We start from the raw sequence: 22,781 nt of genomic DNA on the forward strand, positions 1-22,781 counted from the left end.
TACAGGAGGCAGTGATCAAGGCCATCCCCAAGAAAAAGAAATGCAAAAAGGCAAAATGGTTGTCTGAGGAGGCCTTACAAATAGCTGTGAAAAGAAAAGAAGCAAAAGACAATGGAGAAAAGGAAAGATATTCCCATTTGAATGCAGAGTTACAGAGAATAGCAAGGAGAGATAAGAAAGCCTTCCTCAGTGATCAATGCAAAGAAATAGAGGAAAACAATAGAATGGGAAAGACGAGAGATCTCTTCAAGAAAATCAGAGATACCAAGGGAATATTTCATGCAAAGATGGACTCAGTAAAGGACAGAAATTGCATGGACCTAACAGAGGCAGAAGATATTAAGAAGAGGTGGCAAGAATGCACAGAAGAACTATACAAAAAAGATCTTCATGTCCCAGATAATCACGATGGTGTGATCACTCACCTAGAGCCAGACATCATGGAATGTGAAGTCAAGTGGGCCTTAGGAAGCATCACTACAAACAAAGCTAGTGGAGGTGATGGAATTCCAGTTGTGCTATTTCAAATCCTAAAAGAGGATGCTGTGAATGTGCTGCTCTCAATATGCCAGCAAATTTGGAAAACTCAGTAGTGGCCACAGGACTGGAAAAGATCAGTTTTCATTCCAATCCCAAAGAAAGGCCATGCCAAAGAATGCTCAAACTAACGCACAATTGCACTCATCTCACACACTAGCAAAGTAATGCTCAAAATTCTCCAAGCCAGTCTTCAACAGTATGTGAACCATGAACTTCCAGATGTTCAAGCTGGATTTAGAAAAGGCAAAGGAACCACAGATCAAATTTCCAACATCCACTGGATCATAGAGAAAGCAAGAGTTTTCCAAAAACACATCTACTTCTGCTTTATTCACTATGCCAAAGCCTTTGACTGTGTAGATCACAACATACTGTGGAACATTCTGAAAGAGATGGGAATACCAGACCACCTGACCTGCCTCCTGAGAAATCTGTATGCAGGTCAATAAGCAACAGTTAGAACTGGACATGGAGTGACAGACTGTTTTCAAATCGGGAAAGGAGTACATCAAGGCTGTATACTGTCACCCTGCTTATTTAAGTTATATGCAGAGCATATCATGTGAAATGCTGGACTGGATGAAGCACAAGCTGGAATCAAGATTTCCAGGAGAAATACCAATAACCTCAGATATCCAGATGACTCCACCCTTATGGCAGAAAGTGAAGAAGAACTAAAGAGCCTCTTGATGAAAGTGAAAGAGGAGAGGGAAAGTTGGCTTAAAGCTCAACATTCAGAAAACGAAGATCATGGCATCTGGTCCCATCACTTCATGGCAAATAGATGGGGAAACAGTGGAAACAGTGACAGACTTTATTTTGGTGGGGGCTCCAAAATCACTGCCGAGGGTGACTACAGTTATGAAATTAAAAGACGCTTGCTCCTTGGAAGAAAAGTTATGACCAACCTAGACAGCATGTTAAAAAAGCAGAGATATTACTTTCCCAACAAAGATCCATGTAATCAAAGCTATGGTTTTTCTGGTAGCCATGTATGGATGTGAGAGTTGGACTATAAAGAGAGCTGAGCACTGAAGAATTAATGCTTTTGAACTGTGGTGTTGGAGAAGACTCTTGAGAGTCCCTTGGACAGCTAGGAGATCCAACCTGTCCATCCTAAAGGATATCAACCCTGAGGATTCATTGGAAGGACTGATGCTGAAGCTGAAGCTCTAATACTTTGGCTACCTGATGGGAAGAACTGACTCATTTGAAAAGACCCTGATGCTGGCAAAGATTAAAGGTGGGAGGAGAAGGGGACGACAGAGGATGAGACGGTTGGATGGCATCACCAACTCAATGAACATGAGTTTGAGTAGGCTCCTAGAGTTGGTGATGGACAGGGAAGCCTGGCGTGCTGCAGTCCATGAGGCCACAAAGAGTCGGACGTGACTGAGCGACCGAACTGAACTGAACTAATGAAATCAGCCCCCACTTCTCAGTTGCTGGGGAGGAAAGCCGTGTCTAAGGCCCTCTCCCAGTCTGCCAGTGGCCACACCAGCCTATCAGGTCATGTTATCATAGCATCAAGAGGTGAACTCTGAAAAAGACCCAACCAAGATCCTAACCCTGACTTGTCTCAATGTGAATCTCTTTTCAATGTGAAACTCTTTTTCTTTCTCTGCATTCCAATGGGTATATCTTTCATTTTCTTTTATTTATTTTATTTTATTTTTATTGGAGGCTAATTACTTTACAATATTATATTGGTTGGTTTTGCCATACATTGACACGAATCCGCTCCGGGTGTACATGTGTTCCCCTTCTTGAACCCCCCTCCCACCTCCCTCCTCCCGTTATCCTCCCTCAGGGTTATCCCCGTGCACCAGTCCCGAGCATACTGTATCATGCGTCGAACATGGACTGGTGATTCATTTCACATATGATAATATACATGTTTCAATGCCATTCTCCCAAATCATCCCACCCTCACCCTCTCCCACTGAGTCCCAAAGACTGTTCTATACACCTGGGTCTCTTTTGCTGTCTCGTATACAGGGTTAAGGTTACCATCTTTCTAAATTCCATATATATGCGTTAGTATACCATACTGGTGTTTTTCTTTCATTTTCATGTGTACTAGTCAGTGAGAACTGGAAGGCAGCTGGGTGGATGATGAGCATCTACAAGACGTGGATGCAGTGGTTTCTCAGGTGATGATGCAGTGAGCAGCCTTGTTGGAAGAACAATCCAGGGGCTTCCTTGTGGAGGATCCTGTTGTTAAGGCTTTGTTTTCCAGTGCAGCAGACACGGATTCAATCCCTGGTTGAGGAACTAAGATCCCACATGCCTTGCCGCCAAAAAACCAAAATATAAAACAGAAACAATATTATAATAAATTCAATAAAGACTTTAAAAAGAGTCCACATCAACAACAACAAAAAATCTTTAAAAAAGAATGCTCTTACCTTGGTTGACAGCTGCAAAGTCCTAGCTGGTAAAGAAAACTAGCCTTTATTTTCTGTGTCTGAATTTAAGCAACCAGTAAAGTTTGCTTCACTTTTTGCCATAAGGGTGGTGTCATCTGCATATCTGAGGTTATTGATATTTCTCCCAGCAATCTTGATTCCAGCTTGTGCTTCTTCTAGCCCAGCGTTCCTCATGATGTACTCTGCAAAAAAGTTAAATAAGCAAGGTGACAATATACAGCCTTGATGTACTCCTTTTCCTATTTGGAACCAGTCTGTTGTTCCATGTACAGTTCTGACTGTTGCTTCCTGACCTGCATACAGGTTTCTCAAGAGGCAGGTCAGGTGGTCTGGGATTCCCATCTCTTTCAGAATGTTCCACAGTTTATTGTGATCCACACAGTCAAAGGCTTTGGCATAGTCAATGAAGCAGAAATAGATGTTTTTCTGGAACTCTCTTGCTTTCTCCATGATCCAGCGGATGTTGGTAATTTGATCTCTGGTGTGTCTGCCTTTTCTAAAACCTGCTTGAACATCTGGGAGTTCACGGTTCACATATTGCTGAAGCCTGGCTTGGAGAATTTTGAGCATGACTTTACTAGCGTGTGAGATGAGTGCAATTGTGCGGTAGTTTGAGCATTCTTTGGCATTGCCTTTCTTTGGGATTGGAATGAAGACTGACCTTTTCCAGTCCTGTGGCCACTGCTGAGTTTTCCAAATTTGCTGGCATATTTGCTTAGTGATGCCATTGAGTCTTATGAAGATGGTTTTATCTCAGTGCAGGAAACTATGCCAGAGGTTGTCTAGCCATGTGGTTGTGGGCAAGTTAACACCACCGTGCCTCAATTTCCCTCTAAGACTAGGATAATAATAGCAATTTCCCCCCTGGGTTGTTGTGAGAACTAAGAGTTTATGCAGGTTACGTCTCTGGTTTATCTCAAGTCCTACAGAAGTTTCGGTAATTGTTATCCTCATCGTTTTTCTCTCAGCTATTGCAGTGATGGTACTTTTGCATTGAACATATTGACATTTAAAACATAGGACCATTTCTTCCTTTTCCTTAACATTTTACCTTTAAAAACAATATAATCTGGTAGCCCTCACAGATCCATCTTTAAGGTGACAGCCCCCAATTCATTGAGGTTTATTCAGCTGGATCTGGGCAATTTGGTATAATGTATGCATTCTTTGACTCAACCAATATCTATTTCATTCCTACTGTGAGGAAAAATTAAATACTTCTTCTCTGTTCCAGCCTCTGCCCCCGTCCTTAATTAAGTCGAAGCACACACTTAATTGTAGAATCCAGAACCAGAAAGCCTTTTCCCTTTCCCTTCTTATGTCTATATGCGATCTGCAAATCCTCAAGTTTTGCCTGCCCTGTAGAATTTCAAATGACAGATCATTTAATAATGAAGATGCTTTTTTGTGTAACCAAGCACTGACCTTCAGGTCAGTAATACCAGTTTTTGTCTGTCACAGTCTCTGTTGGTATAACCCAACATGGCAGGGCCTCTAACAGAGATGGACAAGCCAGGCTTATTGGGGAATCATGTTCTATAACCCTGAGCTGCAATTAACCATGGGTGAGACTTAGGTCTAAACTGAAGTTGACCTTTGTATTCCTTCCCCTTGAATCTGCTCCCATCCTGATCCTCTGAGAAACGCCACTCAGTTCAGGTTCAGGGAGGAAACGAGGAGAATGAAGAGTTATTTCTGTTTCTCCCCCACCTGTACTACACTTGGGTCTCCTAACTGGTGGCCATTGTCCTGCTACTTTTCCTCCCTGAAGACATCATTCTTCACCATGTTCTCTTTACCGACTCTGATTCATGCCTGTCACATAGTTAATAACTTGCCAAGGATTTTTCTGCCCTTGCCCTTGTTTCTTGTTTTTATTTTTATGCCAGGAAAGAAATATAAGAGAAATATTCAAATAGAATATGCATGAAGGGCCATCCTTTTCATTTGACTTCATCCCACATTTCTTTCCTTCTCCTCTTTTGTTTTGGTTGGGAAATTTAGGGCTATAACTATGTTTTTCCTCCCTTTTAATTTTTTTCCAAGCAGTATTGTAGGGGTTTTTAATAGAATTTATTTTTTAGAGCAGTTTTAGGTTTACAGCAAAATCAAGCATAAAGTATAGTGAACCTTTTCGGATTGGTCTCTTTCACTTGGTAATAGGCTTTTGCTTCTTTTGTTTTCCATCTATTCTTGCAAGTTGTCTACTTATTCCATTAGAGTCTTTAGCCTATAACTCATAGTTATTTTAAATTCCCAGGCTGATAATTCCACCACCCCTGCCATATGAGCCTTATCCCAATGCTTCCTCTCTCTCTAAACTGTGTTTTTTGCCTGTTAGTATGCCTTGTAATTTTTTTTTTACTGATGTCCAGACTTAATGTACCAGGAAAAAGGGACTTCTGCAAATAGGTCGTTAGTCACATGATCCTAAGGTGTTGGAGAGGTGAGGAGACCCACAATTGGGTCTCAGCCTTTTAGTGAATTTGTGTCCTGAGCTGTGACCTTCACAGGCACTTCAGTAGCCTCCTCCTTGGATGGACAGGATGGCTGGAAGGGACTGGGTTTGGATAACTTTCCTTCCCCCAGATTGGTTGCTGCTGCTGCTGCTGCTAAGTCACTTCAGTCGTGTCCGACTCTGTGCGACCCCATAGACGGCAGCCCACCAGGCTCCCCCGTCCCTGGGATTCTCCAGGCAAGAACACTGGAGTGGGTTGCCATTTCCTTCTCCAATGTGTGAAAGTGAAAAGTGAAAGTGAAGTCGCTCAGTTGTGTCCGACCCTTAGTGACCCCACGGACTGCAGCCTACCAGGCTCCTCCATCCATAGGCTCTGATAAAACCACAACAGGTTAGCCTCTAGGAAAATAATATTGTTGAGAGCAACTATTTTAAAAAGCATAGAATGCTTCGACAAAGAAGGCAATGGCACCCCACTCCAGTACTCTTGCCTGGAAAATCCCATGGATGGAGCAGCCTGGTGGGCTGCAGTCCATGGGGTCTCTAAGAGTCGGACACGACTGAGCGACTTCACTTTCACTTTTCACTTTCATGCATTGGAGAAGGCAATGGCAACCCACTCCAGTGTTCTTGCCTGGAGAATCCCAGGGACAGGGGAGCCTGGTGGGCCACCGTCTATGAGGATCGCACAGAATTGGACAAGACTGAAGTGACTTAGCAGCAGCAGAATGCTTTGAACATATTTCAAGTTGGCTACTTTCCTCCTGCTGCTGAAAGCCAGAGGTGATTTTTTTTTTCCCTCCAATCTTTACTTTGAGAACCAGGTAGGGCTCCTGAAGATAAAATTCAAAAAGGTGTGAGGTCCCCCTTAAGTCTGGACCCTGCTAGAGTTTTTAAGTCTCAGAATGATCCACACTGAGCCTCCAGTAATTCAATTACAGTTTGGGTTTTTCTGCCCCAGTGCTGATTCTCACACAGATTTCTGCTCATGCGTTTCTACTCTGGTGAGTTGTGATTCTCCATATCCACCTGTTTGTAATTCGGGGGACAGTCATTTGCCCTGTGACATCAGTTGTCTTACAAGTTAAGTCAAACAACTGTCTGTTCAGCTTTTTACTTGTTTTTAGGACAGAGCAATGACCTCCAAGCTTCTTCATGCCCAACGATAAACCAAAGTCGTCTCCTTAATTTTTTATGCTCCATTGATGTCTATAAGATCATTTTGTTGTTGTTATTGTTACTAAGGTCTTTGAGATTCATGCGATCCAAATTTAAAGATTGGAGGTTTAAATATTTCAGACAAACCATTTCTTAAAAATCAAAATAGAAAATAAATTTACCTGTGTCTTTAGATAAGATTGCAAAGAAAAATTGCCTCCACTTTAGGAGTTTTCCTGCACAAACCACTATTTCATTAAGTTCACAATGTTTTTCTGACAGTTTTAGAAGTTTTCACTTGAGGAAAAAAAAACAGATCTGAAACACAAAGTCCAAAAGAGAAATAGAGAAAAAAAGAGAATAAATTTCAATTTATCCAGTCATTCCCAACCGTCAATTCTAAATCTAACCTTCCTCAACCATCTTAATTATGGAATACAGCATTTAATTGTATGTGAGGAAAAACCAAAAATCCCAAGCAGTGACTCATAATCTCTGTGACCAAGCAAGCTACTTTTGATTAGTAGGTTGTAAATAAACTCTTTTCTAATGCTTTATTATGACAACTGTTAGTTCAACTACTTTTTTTTGTTAATGTCTACTTTTTACAGTGCATAATATTTAGTCATGAGGTGATAGAGTATTCACACCTGAAAGCAATTTGGTGAAAATTATAATGTAACTTGTATGGAAATATAAATTAATGAAATACTTTGTTAGACAAAGCACATTGTTCTGGAATGAGTACCTTTGGGGTCAAGAGAGATCTGGAGTGTGATTCCAGTTCTACAGTTTGGACAATTTAACTTCTTGAGACTTAGCTCCTTCATCTATAAAATGAGAAGTAAGAATAGCTCTTACCGTGTTGAAAAAAGTAAAAGAGTGTTAGTTGCTCAGTCATGTCCTACTCTTTGCGATCTCATGGACTTTAGCTTGCCAGGCTCCTCTGTCCATGGAATTTTCCAGGCAAAAATACTAGAGTGGGTTGCCATTTCCTTCTCCAGGGGATCTTCCCAACCCAGGGATCAAACCCAGGTCTCCCACATTGCAGGCAGATTATTTACCATTACTAGGATTAAATGAAAGAACACTCACAGAGCACTGCCACACAGTAGTTGTACATTATATGGCGGTTTCCACTCTCTTCCTTTCCAACACAGTTAAGTTCCTAAGTGTCTATTAGCGGAGAGCAGAAGTGTCCAAAAACAGGCTTTATTTGGACCACATGGTCTTGTTAATTTTTCAATTTGAATTATTTGACAATACTTAAAATTCAGTTCCTATAAAATCTGGATTTTGGGTTTCTCCTGATTTTCATCTGGGTCCTCTGTGGGGCATCCACCCTCTGGAGCTGAGTGGCTGTCTCCCCTTCCACTTCTCCAGCACCCACCACTCCTTATCGTCTTAGACCCGTTTCACTCCATTGTGAGGCCTGCCTGGCTCCCAGTGAGACGTCTGTGTTGGTGGTCAAACAGTGAGGTTAATGCAGGAAGGCTTGCTGAGGATGTGGGAGGCAGGTTTTGATGGTTCACAGGCGCAGAGTGTATGGTTAATGGACATGAGCTTAAAGCTGTGAGTCTCCAGACTGGACCTCTGCTTGGTTTGAGGAGGTTCTCACCAGTCCTTCATGGCCTTCTTTTGTGCTTCAGGAGGATCAGCAGTGGGGTGTGTAGCGTGACCTCACTAAAGTTAGTTCACACATGGGAAGATGAGAAAGGAGAAAGATCTTTCCAGTACAAGCTTGGCTTTTTGTTGCACACACACCCCCTCCACCACCTCATCCCAGCAGGGGTAAGAAGCACTTTCACTGCCATCTCCTGACCTGAAAGGATTAGAGAAACACAAAAGAAGACAGGGAGGAAGGGAGGTCTGGCGAACTTGACCGCATCTCTCTTCATAGGCAGAACAGAAGAGAATATTGAGGCAATTATCTGCATAAGTCAGCCCGAAGCACATTAAAGAAATTCCAGCAAAAAGGGGACGTTTATGCCTGAATGATGGCGCTAATTATCTCCGGCCTCCACTCTAGCGCTCCTGGGGAAACCTGGTTTAAGAGTGCTTTTCCAGTGAGCTGGCAGACTCGGAGGTGGAGAGAAATTGTATTGTCATAACTGCAGCTGTGGACCTGGAGTCAGTGCTGCCTCTGCCCAGAACACCTGTTGAGAATATCCAAGCCTGCATTCTGCCTCTCAGACTCTTGTGATGGTCTGGAGAAAAGGGGGGCTCTGGGGAAGACAAGCAGGTTTGGCAGGCTGGCACCTAGAGGAACCATGCAGCTTACTTTGCAAAATCTTTACAACTTTTACTGTAAATGCATAATTTCAATGAAATATAGTTGACTTACCATGCTTGTTAGTTTCAGATGTACAGCAAAATGATTCGGTTTTATATATATATATGAAGATATGAATATACATATTCTTTTTTAGACTTTTTCCATTATAGGTTATTATAAGATACTGACTATAGTTCCATGTGCTATATAGTGGGTCCTTTTTGTTCATCTGTTTTATATATAATAGTGTGTATCTGTAAATCTAAAACTTCTAACTTACCCCTCCCACCTTCCCTTTGATAACCATAAGTTTGTTTTCTATATCTGGAAGTCTATTTCTGTCCTACAAATAAGTTCGTTTCTATCATTTATATATTCCATGTATAAGCTACCCCCAGACTGTACCCCACCAGGCTCCTCTGTCCATGGAATTCTCCAGGCAAGGATACTGGAGTAGGTTGCCATTCCCTTCTCCAGGGGATCTTCCTGACCCAGGGATCGAACCTAGGTGTCTCACATAAGAGGCATAGTCTTTACCATCTGAGCCACCAGGAAATCCCCATATAAGTGATATCATGTGATATTTGTCTTTCTCTGACTGATTTCACTTGGTGTGATAATCTCTACATCCACCTATGTGGCTGCAAATGTCATTATTTTATTCTTTTTTTATGACTGAGTAATATTCAGATATTGTGTGTGGTGAGGGGAGTTCCATGGTGGCTCAGATGGTAAAGAATCCACCTGCAATGCAGGAGACCCAGGTTCAGTCCCTGAGTTGGGAAGATCCCCTGGAGAAGGAAATGGCAACCCACTCCAGTATTCTTGCCTGGGATTATATATATCTATTTATCCATTCATCTGTCAGTGGACATTTATTCACTGTTGTGAATAGTGCTGCTATAAATATTGGGGTGTATGTATCTTTTAGAATTAGAATGCATACATCAGATGTATGCGCAGGAGTGGGATTGCTGGATCATATGGTAGCTGTATTTTTTATTTTTGAGGAGACTCCATACCATTCTCCACAGTGGCTCCACCAATTTATATTCCCATCTTTACAAGTTTAACGTTGTCACAGAAGTTATGGATCATTTTCATTTTTCTGTTTAAAAATGTATCTTTTTTGCACAACAACTTTTAGCAATAAAAAAGGGGCAACTTATGAATGTTCTGCCTTGTAAGTATGAATCAAAAGATTATTATAACTACAGGCGAGAAAGCATTTGGATTATGTGGCATTTGGAAATGGAAATGGAGGTTATCCATATGGTCCGATGTCAGCGCCTCACACTGCATTGTTAATCGCCAAATATGGGGGTGATTTTGATTATGCGGCTCATTTTAAATTGTGCCGTGTCCTGGGTCAGTCAGAGTCAAGATGATGTACTAGAAATAGCTGCTGCTTTCTTGTGTAAACGCTGCTAAGTGCTTAAGCAGAATTAGAATATTTAGGACTTCGTACTTTTGGTTTTACAATGCTACGGTCTTCCTAAAGCTTCTCACTTTATACCTTCTTAGCATCTCTAATTCTATTCTTGTCCGTCCTGGATGCATCAAAAACCTCCAGTAGTAAGAGCTATAGAGTGTGTTTTATCCATGTATGTGAATGTCAGTTTTATAGCTTTTGTCTTGATCTCTGTAACTTAAAAGATTATGAGCTTCTGGTGGTTAATGAGAATGATTCAAAGGCCAGGGTTTAACCTTTGTCTCCCAAAGACCCGGAGCTCTCCCTGCTTTCCAAGACCTTTTTGCATCTCATTCACCGAGGGGCTGGGGGAAGCCCGGGGACTCATTCTTCTGCAGACCTGCAGGAAAGCCAACAACTTGCCTTTTCTTTTTATCATTCTGCCTTGTTGGCCAGCATTGATGGAAAACCACTCTGGGTTCATTTGGGGTTAGGTCCAATGTCACAGCCATCTGAGGGTCAGAGGGCTGTGTCCCGTGCAGGCTCCTGGCAGCCTCCTCCTTTCATGCATACGCTCCAGCATGAACACCGCTGATTCCATACGAGTGACTCTCGATCATCGGTCAGGGCACGTGGTCCATCCTTGCCTGTGTCTACATAACAAACTCTCTGTCCCAAGGAAACTGGCCCAGAAGCGGAAGGAGACAATGAGCAGCACACGGCAGGAGATGACAGTGATGGTGAGCTCCATGGACAAGAGCTATGCCGAGCAGGGCACCAGCTGCGACGAGGCCTTCTCCTTCATGGACACGCACAACCTCAACGGGAGATGTGAGTGGGCACCCTTCCCGCCTTCGGGGCAGCTCTGGGGTCCGGGGGTTAGGAATCAAAACCTCCCTGGACAGTTCTTAGGCGCTGTTGGTTTCGCCAGTCCCTTCGGATGATGCTGGACACATCCCCATGTGCCACGGTGACGTAGGAATGATGCTGCAGGAGGAGGGAATGGGACCAGGTCAGAGCACAGGCAACCTCGGCCACGTGTCTGTAAAGACCTGAGAGCCATGACACCAAGGCGGCCCTCCCCGCCCACGGAAGCACCTGCTTCCCACCCTCCCTGCTGTTCCTCAGCTCCTGTTTCTGAGCAAGCCAGGTGTGGAACCACACAGGGGAAGCCTGTTATAAAACAGCTCACTAAATGGCAGTAACAAGCTAATTGTTTATTTGTTTAGCTGACACGTTCTGCCTTTATTACAGGGCTATTAGTGGCAATTAATAAGTTAAACTGTATTTCCACTTCAGAAAGCTTACATCTCTCACCAGGTGGGTAAAGGGAGCTCAGCTAACACCTTCCCGTGCCACCACCTGCCATCCAGGTACAGGGCACTATTTTAGGAAGCTAACAATTACACAGATTGTGGAAATACAGACAGTATTTCTCGCCTCATCCCCCGGTGATCTTTTTGGGGACCTAGATAAATCCATGGGCTGTGCCTGATGATGTGGTTCCCAGCCCTGCTGGGTTCAAAGTCAAAGGTCTCCTCACCTCGTGAAATTCATGCCCAAAGGCTGCTGCTGACCCTGGCTGCATTAAATCAGGATGCTGGACAACAGGGGATGGATTAAGGGGAGCTGTCACCAGCAGGAATAAAAATAAAGGCAGGGGCTGGGCACAGACCCTCAGCCTCCGCCGGAAGAGGGCTGGTCCCCGTGCAGTGCTCACTCCTGTCCTGACCACCCTCCCGGGGTGTTCCGATCAGCATCTCCCCCAGCGCCCTCCCCACATCACACACAATGTGGTTTCTTCTCCATCTCCTCCCGCACCTGCCTTTCCCCACCACATTCAAAAAAGCTTCAAAGAAAGGCCTGTTTTATTCTTTCCACAGAGGCTAAGCTTGTCCACCTTGTCCCAGTTAGAGGTCCTACGTTTATTTATCCACGTGCAGCCCCCACTCTCTGGCTTGGGACTTCAGCAGACACCACTGTCACCTGGGCGGGTAGGACACACTCCTCATCCATGGTCCCTCTCCTTTGCCCTTTTGTGTTATTTTCAGTGTAGTTGGCAGAATCTGGGGTACTTAGGTTTACCACAAATTCCTTCCTTTTTTGGAGACTTTTCTCTGCTTTTTTGTAGCAAACACTATCTTTTTCATTTCGAAAGTATGTAATGCATTTCACTGCTAAAATAAAGCAACCGAGGATGCATTTGTTGGGTGGGAGGGTTGAGGGGAGAAGTCCTTCCCACTACAGACAAGATGAGAATTTGTGTTGGGGGGTGACAGAAGATGAGATGGTTAGATGGCATCTCAATGGACTCAATGGACATGAGTTTGAGCAAGCTCTGGGAGATAGTGAAGGACAGGGAAGCCTGGCATGCTGTAGTCCATGGGGTTGCAAAGAGTCGGATAGGACTGAACAACTGAACAAGTTATTTCTTGAACATCGGTGTGGAGGGACCATTCGGATACACATCCTCTCTTTCCAGGATCACCTGTTTATGTTCCAAATCTTCTGTGTCATGGTGAAATTGCTCACAAATAAATTTACCTGGGCTTACTTACCCAAAGAGCAGAAACCTATGTTAAGAGTTTCTAGGCTTTGAAAGTTTGAGCAATAGAAGGTATTTGCCTCTGGGTAGGATATTTAGTTTGGCATTGCGTTTTTTAAAAATGAATGTATCTCTGGGAATCCAAAACTGCTCCTATCGAGAGGGCTGCTGCAGACTTGGGGGCAGCTTGGGGCTCACTGGCTGTGAGGGATTACTTGTTTCTCCCATCAGCGCAGCCAGTGGAGGAGATACAGCAAGAAGCTTTTCTTTCCCACTCTCTGAGCAATGAGCGGGTCTCATGGAATCCCATCAGCAGGGACCCTGACGGTGAACTCCGTCATCACCACATTCTCTTAATGCCTTTAACATGTGCTGTGCGTGCCTGTGCTTCAGTCCGACTCTGTGACCCCATGGACTGTAGCCCGCCAGGCTTCTCAGTCCGTGAAATTCTCCAGGCAAGACTACTGGAATGCGTTGCCATTCCCTTCTCCAGAGGATCTTCTCCACCAAGGGATCAAACCAGTGTCTCCTGTGACTCCTGCATTGCAGGCAGATTTTTTACCACTGAGCCACCAGGGAAGCCCAATGCCTCTATCGTAAGAGAGCAATTACTAGAGGAGGAAACTTTCAGGAAATGTACTCATTGGACCACTAGACTATCTAGCCTTACACCTACTGCAAGCCTGGGCATGTTTGAGATCTTTCAGGGTTGGGAGGTGAGTACCTTTTAGGAATGAGACAGTGAGAAAACTGAGGTTGGAGAATTTAAAAATAAGTCTGAGCAGATTCATAACAGTGTGGAATAATCTCTCCACCAAAGCAAACAGGAATTGTGCAGAAAACAAGGGGGAAGTAGTTATAGAGAGTGGGGGTGGGTTTAATCTTTATACAAAAAGTTTTTAAATATGTTTTTTAAAGGTGAAAATAGACATAGTTATTTTGTATCTGCACGTTGTATTTTGCACATTTTTACAAAACAAATACAAATGTCATCAGGTAACAGGCATTTTACTTCCTGACCCTGGCATGTTACTCATGGGTAACTCAAGGGTTTTTTGTCCTTATTTTTATCAATCACTCTCTTTTTTTTCCCTGGAGATTTACCGTAACCATGCATCATAAATGTGATACTTCTCTATTTTAGCAAAATATAAATGACAGGCAGCCTAGGTTCCAGTTCTGTCATTTACTAATTTGGTACTTTAAAAACATAAACACAGGAAAAACCATTGTCTGAAAGGGAACTATTCCAAGAGAATGAAAATGTATCAGCGTGTCATCAGAATGAAGATAAGACGCAGTCACCACAGGGACTCAGTCGGTAGTGCCCCATTTAACGCCCGTGTAAGTGGCATTAAGGTATTCCCCAAAGGCTCAGCAGGTAAAGAAACTGCCTACCAATGCAGGAGATGCGGGTTCAGTCCCTGAGTTAGGAAGATCCCCTGGAGGAGGAAATGGCAACCCACTCCAGTACTCTTGCCTGAAAAATTCCATGGACAGAGGAACCGGGCAGGCTACAGTCCATGGGGTCACAAGAGTCGGACACGAATGAGCGACCGAGCACACACACAAGTGGTATTAATTAGTGTCCTGGTCAGGATGTCAGCCTCAAATAAGCCATGTAACTACACTGGAGGAATTAAGCTTAGACTTACATCAACCAGCCTGTGCACTTAAGCACATTCAAATCATTTATCCTTATGCTTTAATGAAATTAAAGTGTTTTTAAAGCACTAATCAATTAAGATGTTGAAGAGAGTTAAACTACTTTAAAAATCAGAAATATCCACTTTCAATGGGATCAGATAAATTGGATGGAATTGACTTCACCTCTTAATAACAATGGAAAGAGAAGGTGTAAATAGTTAAAGCTTGAGGGTTTCAGAGGAAGATTTCAAAGGAAAATAAGCAGGTTTTAAAGGATTTAAGGCCTAATAGGACAATGTGTAGGCATGCAGCTTTCATGTTAAAAATAACACATATGGAACATCTTTATTTTTCATAAAATAGAACATTGTGAGGAGAAGGCAATGGCACCCCACTCCAGTACTCTTGCCTGGAGAATCCCGTGGACGGAGGAGCCTGGTGGGCTGCAGTCCACGGGGTCGCTAAGAGTCAGACACAACTGAGCGACTTCACTTTCCCTTTTCCCTTTCATGCATTGGAGAAGGAAATGGCAACCCACTCCAGTGTTCTTGCCTGGAGAATCCCAGGGACGGGGGAGCCTGGTGGGCTGCCCTCTGTGGAGTTGCACAGAGTCGGACACGACTGAAGCGACTTAGCAGCAGCAGCAGAACATTGTGAAATGTTCTCTCAGTGTCCAAAATAAGAGAAAGGTGAGGATTTAGCAAATCACAAAAACATTGACATTTGGAATATTCTCCAAAAGCCATGTGTAGACATATTCTCATCCTCTTAGTTGTAAATAATCCGCTGAGCATTTGGTAAAATTCTACAAGCAAAGTGAAAAAAGTGAAAGTGTTCATTGCTTGAGTTCTGTCCGACTCTTTGTGATCCCATGGACTGTAGCCCACCAGGCTCCTCTGTCCGAGGAATTCTCCAGGCAAGAACACTGGAGTGGGTGGCCATTCTCTTCATCAGGGGATCTTTCCAACCCAGGAATCCAACTTTGGTCTCCTGCACTGCAGGCGGATCCTTTGCCAGTGTGAGCCACTAAGGACACTCCCTACAAGCAAAGGCTCGGAGTCAAAAGAGAGAGTAATGAATTTCTGCATCCAGAAAGGGGCTGTGGTTGTGGGTATTTTCCTTCATTTGTGGGGTCAGAAAATCTTTTAAGTGATGAAAGGGTACGTGTCCTCTAAAGTAAGGGTCCCCAACCTCCAGGATGATGATCTGAGGTGAAGCTGATGTAATAATAATAGAAATGAAGTGCACAATAAATGCAATGTGCTTGACTCATCCCCAAACCATCCCTCCCACCCGCAGTCCATGATAGAATTACCTTTCAAGAAACCAGTCCCTGGGGCCAAAAAGGTTGGGGACTGCTGCTCTAAAGCACGAGTAACTCCGCAGAGCAGGTGGAGTGACGCAGGCGAACCTCTGATGTTTCTGTGGTCCGCAGTCTACCCAGCCCGGTTTCCCCACACGTGACCTCAGGGCCGTGTTTTCAGGCATCGCCCCTCTGCCCCCGCTGACCCGCCTCTCTCTCCTTTACAGCTGTGTCTTCACCATCGTCCTTCACCATGAAAACCAACACCCTTAGCACATCGGTGCCCAACTCCTATTACCCAGGTAACAGATCCTTCTGCTGCCGCGTCTCTTCATCACCCCGAGCACTCAGAGCCACCCAGGGCTCGCTTTGCTGCCCAAGATGCTTGAGGAGCTTACTGTGTTCGATGTGCTGTAACCCGATGCTTTCTGTGGCTTCTGCGGGGAAACTGGGAGGGGGGCCTTTCATCAATCATTCACTGTTCTCTCTCTTTTTACTTTCTCTGCATTGACCTGCTTACGGTGTATGACAGATCCATTTGTGCCAACTGCAATTTTAGGTGAGAACATTTCCCTTTATCACAGTTCATTATAGGAGTAATTTCGAAAGTCAGTGGCCACTCTGTTGGAGACAGGAGTTTGATGCAGGAGTTGTAACCAGGACAGGGGGATGGTGGATGGTCTGGAGGGGCGGGGATGGGCACACAACCAAAAAACTTTCTCCAAACAGTCCCCATGGATAAGAAGGGTTTACTGCGTGTGTTCTGGGAATGATACCGAAAGGTTCCAATGAGTGAACCCAGCTCTAGCATTCTCCTTTTCCAGGTTCAGAATTTGCAGTCAGTTTTGATCCCAAGGAAACATCACAGCATGTCCAAACTCAGCTGTAAGACCTGAAGTCTGTCCAGTGTGACAGCCATAAATGTGGAAATAGCTCATTATTATTGTCACTTACTGCTGAGCACTAAAAACAGCTGTTTCAAAAATAACATTTTTCTAATTATGCCAAGCGTTATGCAAAAAATAATCACAGTAGAGTTTAGGCCCCCTTCCCCTCCTTGGAGCCACCTAGGGCACCCCCAGCGTTTCTAAGTGTCTGTCACACAGTGGGGTTTCAGAGGAGCCGGTGGTCTCAACAGCAGAATGACAAGGTGACACTTTATAATCACATGGTTTACGAGGTGTAGGATGTCACTGGAAATGAAATAAAATGTTAGCCCCTTTGGGCAGAATGCAATGAAAGTAGGAGGTGTTCCCAGTGGGAGATAAAGAAAAAAAATCCCATTTGACCAAATACAATGAGGGGGAGGAGAAACGGTGTTACCTAGCCGTGATGGAACCAAACAAGCATGAGCTGCTGTTGTCTTTGAAACCATAACCAGGAGTCCCAGGCTATTTGCTTCCTATCACTAACCTTCCCGAGACGGACCACCATACGGATGACTTCCAGGTGCACAACCATCCATCGTAGACAGGGCTCCATCCCCAGCTGTGCCAGGCCTGCTTCCTAATTCTCCATGCTCAGTCACTCAGTTGTGTCCAACTTTTTGTGACCCCATGGACTACAGCCCTCAAGGCTCCTCTGTCCCTGGGATTTTCCCAGCAAGACTACTGGAGCGGGTTGCCATTTCCTTCTTCATAACTCTCCTTTCAAGGGTTTATATTTTGGCAACATAATTTTTCCCCCTGTGCTTCTCTTTCTCTTGTTATGATTTTTATGTAGAGGGTGTTTTTCCCCCTGTATGATGTTTTCTGGGCTTGATTAAGCCAGTTTGTTGCCTGAGGGGGAAAAAAAGAACTCAGACAGAAGTTGAAGAGTAGACTAAACCAGAATTTTTTAATCTGCGTCGTTTTGAGGACTAATAAGCAAACCCTGCTAATGCCAGCACCTTTGACTAGCGACAGTGAGGGAAAGAAAGCTGCGTTTTTAGCCTTTTCCTGAGTGAGGGGCTAATCTCAGGCACCCGAACAATGCAATCTATATGCAGATGACATTTGCAGAATCTCTTGATAAGCGAAGATTTGCAATTTCTTTGTATGGCTGGCATTCATTCCTGGATTCCTCTGGTAGATGTTCTGACCTTGAGGGAGCTGTGAGGGGGTAGGGCTGAGATGCACATTGTCAGAGGCAAGAAAATGTTCAGATTTCACAGCAGGATTTAGATAAGCTTATTAAACAAATGCCATCTTTTAAAGTCGGGGCTTTGTTATTACAAACACTAATGACATCTTTTAAAGTTGGTTAGGCTTCTTTACAGGGAAAGAATCTTTGGAACAGACAATTCAAATAGCAAAAAAAAATACACATTGGGAAAAATAAGTCAGCCAGATCAACAAATAGCTGTTTACCATGTTGAGCTGGTACCAACATGTCAGTGTGTCAAATGGCAGTGCTTGGGGACTGTCCCTTCCCCATTACTAGGTGCAAAGGTGAATCTATGTGTCATGTAGGTTATCACTTGAAACCATGCAAAGAAGTTAAGCTGTGCATCTACTCTGGCACTTTTGGGGAATAGTGGTATTATAATTTACAGGAAGGAATGTTTTGTTGTGACTCAGAGCTTGGCACAATTAAATCCTCCACAAGCTAAGGTGCTCAGCCCTAATGTATAAAGCTTTAGTATGCCTTTGTATCATTTTCTTGCCAAACATAGATAGATGATAGACAGGCAGGTGGGTAGATAAGTAGGACCTCTCCCTACTTCAAAAACAGCATTCATTTCAAGATTTTTCTAGCTGGTTCATCGAAAATTTGAGAAAGTTTACAAGAGAATGCAGGTAGATTGAATTCTCAATTCTTTGAAAACCATCAGAAATGTTAGTGAGAAACTTTATTTCTGATTTCCTCTTACACATAATTTTTAATTTAAAAATTATAGGTGGGTCATTTTTAACAACTATAGGAAGTTAGGGACAAATGATATATTTTGTCTGTAATCATTCTTTTCGAAGAAGGCAGAGGTAACTGATGAATCATTCATTTTGGTGGAATCGAGATTTTCTGCTGGTGTGGGTGACCTGATTTCAGAACAGATATCACACCAGAAACCTTCTATTTCCGTCAATATCTATGTACTTGATAATAATATTCTCATTCTAGATGGTCTGGGTAGTGTCTAAATGCTTTGAGACATGTCCACGTAGTAATGAGATCACACTGTCCTACTGCGGTGTGGGTGATACATACAAAGGTGACAGTGGTGGCCACTCTGTAGACCTAAAACTCCCAAGAATGCCTCACCTTGGGGTCTGAGCACTGCCTGGTTGCCAACGGATCTACGTGAAAGACTCACATGATTCATTTAGGAGAGGTTAGAATAGAAGGTGCATCCACAATGGAGGACATTTAATTATGTTCATCCCAAAAGGTATGAAACTGAGAGAATGAGAGGCATGGGGGGAAACTAATTAATGTTCCATTTATTTGAGTATAAAGAGCAAACCTTCCTGCTGGAGCAGCTGAAAGCTCCAGGGATTCAGGGCTTTAGAAGGGAAGCTAACACCCCTTTGTGAGCTTGGCAGTTGCCAATGAACAAATCTGATGTGAAAATATCCTGGTTTATTTGAGACTATTCTGAAAAATGGGAACAAATAAATATCTAAATTTCAAAGCAAATCCAAATGGGAAAAGATCATAAAATCAACTTACCACCTTTTTTATTTCGTCTTTGTGTCTTTAGCCACCTTGTAGTGATCAGGTGCCATTTCAGCAGCAGCACATAGCTACACACCTGTGTGCCACCCTTCATACCATGCGTCCCAGGTGCTTTGCGATGCAGATAGAAGGTCCCAAATCCAGGCCCAGCTCACCAAGTGCCCTTGAACTAAATTTCCTTGGGAGCTGAACTTCTTAGTTTAAACAGACAAAAACCCACAGCTGAATTCTCTATTGATAAACAATCTGGTCATTTTTTTTTAATTGAACGTATCTTTTCTTATATGTTTTCACTCTTTATGCCTGAAACCAATTTCAATTTAATGTTCTCATTTTAAGTGACTTTCTCATTATATTTTGATGCGACATACCCTGAATCAAAATGGCTAAAGAGTTTCAGCATTGTAATGAGTTAACCTGTAAAATGTGGAACTCTTAACCTAATAACATCATCCTGCCTAAGACATTTTTTAATAGCTACAATTTCTGCAGTTCATTAATCTAATTTACTAGGAGTCTTCCATTAAAATATAGCCTCTTAAGGCTTATTTGACCAAATTCTGACATTAATTTTGTAGTACAATTTGGTTGACTTGTTCAAGAAATTTAAGTGAGAAAATGTCGAGTACAACTAAGACTTATTTAGTCATTACTTGGTTCATAGGGGATGAAAAGCAATTACGATACTATTTTAACCTCCTAATGTTATTGAGTGCTTAAATTAAGCACCTCCATCCTTAGGTGATGGGAGAAATGAGGCTTTGCCCTCTGACCACCTATGAATAGAAAACTGTAAAATTAAAGCACAAAATAAATACCTGTACTTATTCACGTAGTATTATTGCTTATGCCCTGTTTCCTTTTTCTCCTCCTCTTTTCTCCTGATATGTATCTTCTTAAAAGTGCCTATAAATGGTAAGTTCCCCCATGCACCCACCCCATGGAGAAGGTGTGGAGGGAATGGGGGTGTGTGTCTTATCTGTAGATCCAGACAAAGCCAGCTGGTTCCGCTGTGCATTGGCCTGCATGTTCGCTCTCATAGAACATTCCGTGAGTGCTGTGTCCATTCACCATCTTCTGTCCAGCTTTCTGATCCTGGAGCATGCAAAGTGACTCATCCAACCCAATTCCTTTCTTCCCCCACCCCATTCATCTTGGATCTCATGTATCAAGTTCACGTTTTCATCGCTAGCTTCATAAGCCAACCCATTCTGTGCACTTTTTCTTTGCTCACAGAACATTTGTATGGCGTTGATTTCCATCTTCATACAGACTAGTTCATGAATCTTCAGAAGAAAACAAGACTGGTTTGGAACCAGGCCTTGATGAAGTTTCAGAGCGAAACTTCAGTGAACTTTAGCGCCCGAAGGCTAAAGGATTCTTACCAATCAGCTTTGTGAAAACTAGAGATCGTTTGGACTGCTTTGTAAAAACAGATTCCTGCCTCATCCCCACCAGTACCGCCAACCCCATTTAAACCTGTGGACATTTAACTTTTCTTTTTTGCTGAATCATCGCGGGGATCGTGGCAGCTGTAGGTTGAGGGGATATCAGATTCTCAGCGACCCCGGCCTAGCCACTGGTTCCCCTCACTTTTCCCATGACCTTCTTTTCCCAGACGAGACGCACACGATGGCCAGTGACACCAGCAGCCTGGTGCAGCCGCACACGTACAAGAAGCGTGAGCCGGCCGACGTGCCCTACCAGACTGGACAGCTGCACCCCGCCATCCGGGTGGCCGACCTGCTCCAGCACATCACGCAGATGAAGTGTGCTGAGGGCTATGGCTTCAAGGAGGAGTACGAGGTGAGCACACACCCCGCCTGCACCCAGGCTCCCCTCCGCCTCCCTGGGCTAGGCGCCAGGGGCTGTGCATCCATCTCCCCCTGCCAGAGGGCCCATGAGACGTGTGTGTCTGTGGGTGGGGGGGAGATCAGCTGTTTCAACCCTGGATCCGTTTCCATCCGGCAGTGAGACTTGGGAAGCTGGCCTACTTTAAATGGAAATCACCTCTTTCCTTATTCTACACAAATACGCCTTGAAAACAGAGGCCTGCAGGCTCTCATCCCCCTTCCTCATACCTTTCGAGGTTTTTCCTGTAATGAAGTCTGATATTAAACTCCAGGAATTTTGAGTGTTAGCTCAGAAAGAAGCTGTCCAGCTCAAGCAGAGCCATTGTAGGCCAGCCAGTGATGTCTTGTGCTGGAGAAAAGATGAAAGTAGAGGGGCCGGCTCGGGTCACGGGGTAACAGCTGTCATTGCCCCGCCAGCTCAGAGAGCAGATCACCATCCTGGGACCCAGTGCAGGCAGCCCTTGAGGGCCTTTCCAGGAGCAGTGGTTTATACTCTGACACCATATGAACAGAGTAGACTTTACCCTTTGCACAGCCTCTGTCCTTAGCCGATTCTATTGGAATGTCTTTGTTGAACTGGAGAGAGCTCATTGACTGGATGAAGACTGGTTCAGAAGAGCACTCGTCAGTGTCAGGGTGTGTCTGTGTGTGAGTTTGTGAACTGGGTGAAGGAGGAGTCTTGGATTTCTCTGTTACCTTATTAAATAAAATGAGTTCACAGTCATTGGTGAAGATAAAGTAGCAGCGTGCTTACAGTAAAAACAGGATTATACAACCATGTGGCTTTTTTAATCTAAGAAGATGTTTCTGTACTTCGTCTACCTGGCTAGCTCCAAGTTGGCAAACATCATGTCTGAAATTAGAGTATTTTTAAAATCAGTGGCTACCACCTCCCTATACTTCAAGGTGCAAACTCTGCTTCTTTCTCCTCTTGGGCGCCCCTCATGATACCTCAGTTTTAGCAGTGCAGATGTTGTACTGCTCAGTTTAACTGTCAAAGACTCATTGCAGCAGTCAGAGCCCCACCACTGCTCTGCTTCCTTTAAGACCAGGTCTTGAACTTTACTCGTGGTCCAGTGATTAAGACTATGTGTTTCCAATGCAGGGAGCATGGATTTTATCCTTGGTTGGGGAACTAAGATCCCACATGACACCCAGCATGGCCAAAATATTTTAAAAATGAAGAGCAGATCTTACCAACTCAAGCAAATACACAGACACACTTTATTCTGTTAGCACATGTGGCTCACATGTTGCCAGTGACCTCAGATCAAAAGTCTGCAAAACCAAGGACACAAACATGGACCAGGCCCTCATAGCTTAGTTTTAAGTCGATAAAATATGTCCAGATGAAGTTCTGCATTTTAGCCATCCTGAAATTCTGAGGTTTACCTTTTGTGATTTAATTTATAATTCAGTGAAATTGACTGCCTTTGCATATTTCCTCCTGCACTTTAGAAGGCTGGCTTAGGAATTAATAGGATTAAGAGCAAGACTTCCAAAAGCAT

General features: G+C 43.7%; 1 protein-coding gene across 5 annotated transcripts in view; it reads left to right on the forward strand.

Annotated features, from left to right (window-relative positions):
* PTPRM (protein tyrosine phosphatase receptor type M) overlaps nt 1-22,781 on the forward strand; it is a 671,212-nt gene that overhangs the window by 516,564 nt on the left and 131,867 nt on the right. For 3 of the 5 annotated variants that reach the window (XM_055417180.2, XM_055417182.2, XM_055417184.2), the window contains 4 exons: nt 10,951-11,102; nt 15,994-16,068; nt 16,299-16,325; nt 21,039-21,226. In XM_055417180.2, coding sequence (XP_055273155.1) covers nt 10,951-11,102; nt 15,994-16,068; nt 16,299-16,325; nt 21,039-21,226 — 442 coding nt within the window. The remainder of the gene's footprint in view (nt 1-10,950; nt 11,103-15,993; nt 16,069-16,298; nt 16,326-21,038; nt 21,227-22,781) is intronic. The other 2 variants (XM_055417181.2, XM_055417183.2) reach the window with 1 other exon arrangement.

This window comes from Moschus berezovskii, chromosome 28 (assembly GCF_049115385.1).
Source record: "Moschus berezovskii isolate FMDL1 chromosome 28, NW_MosBer_1.0, whole genome shotgun sequence".
NCBI classification, from domain to species: Eukaryota; Metazoa; Chordata; class Mammalia; order Artiodactyla; family Moschidae; genus Moschus; species Moschus berezovskii.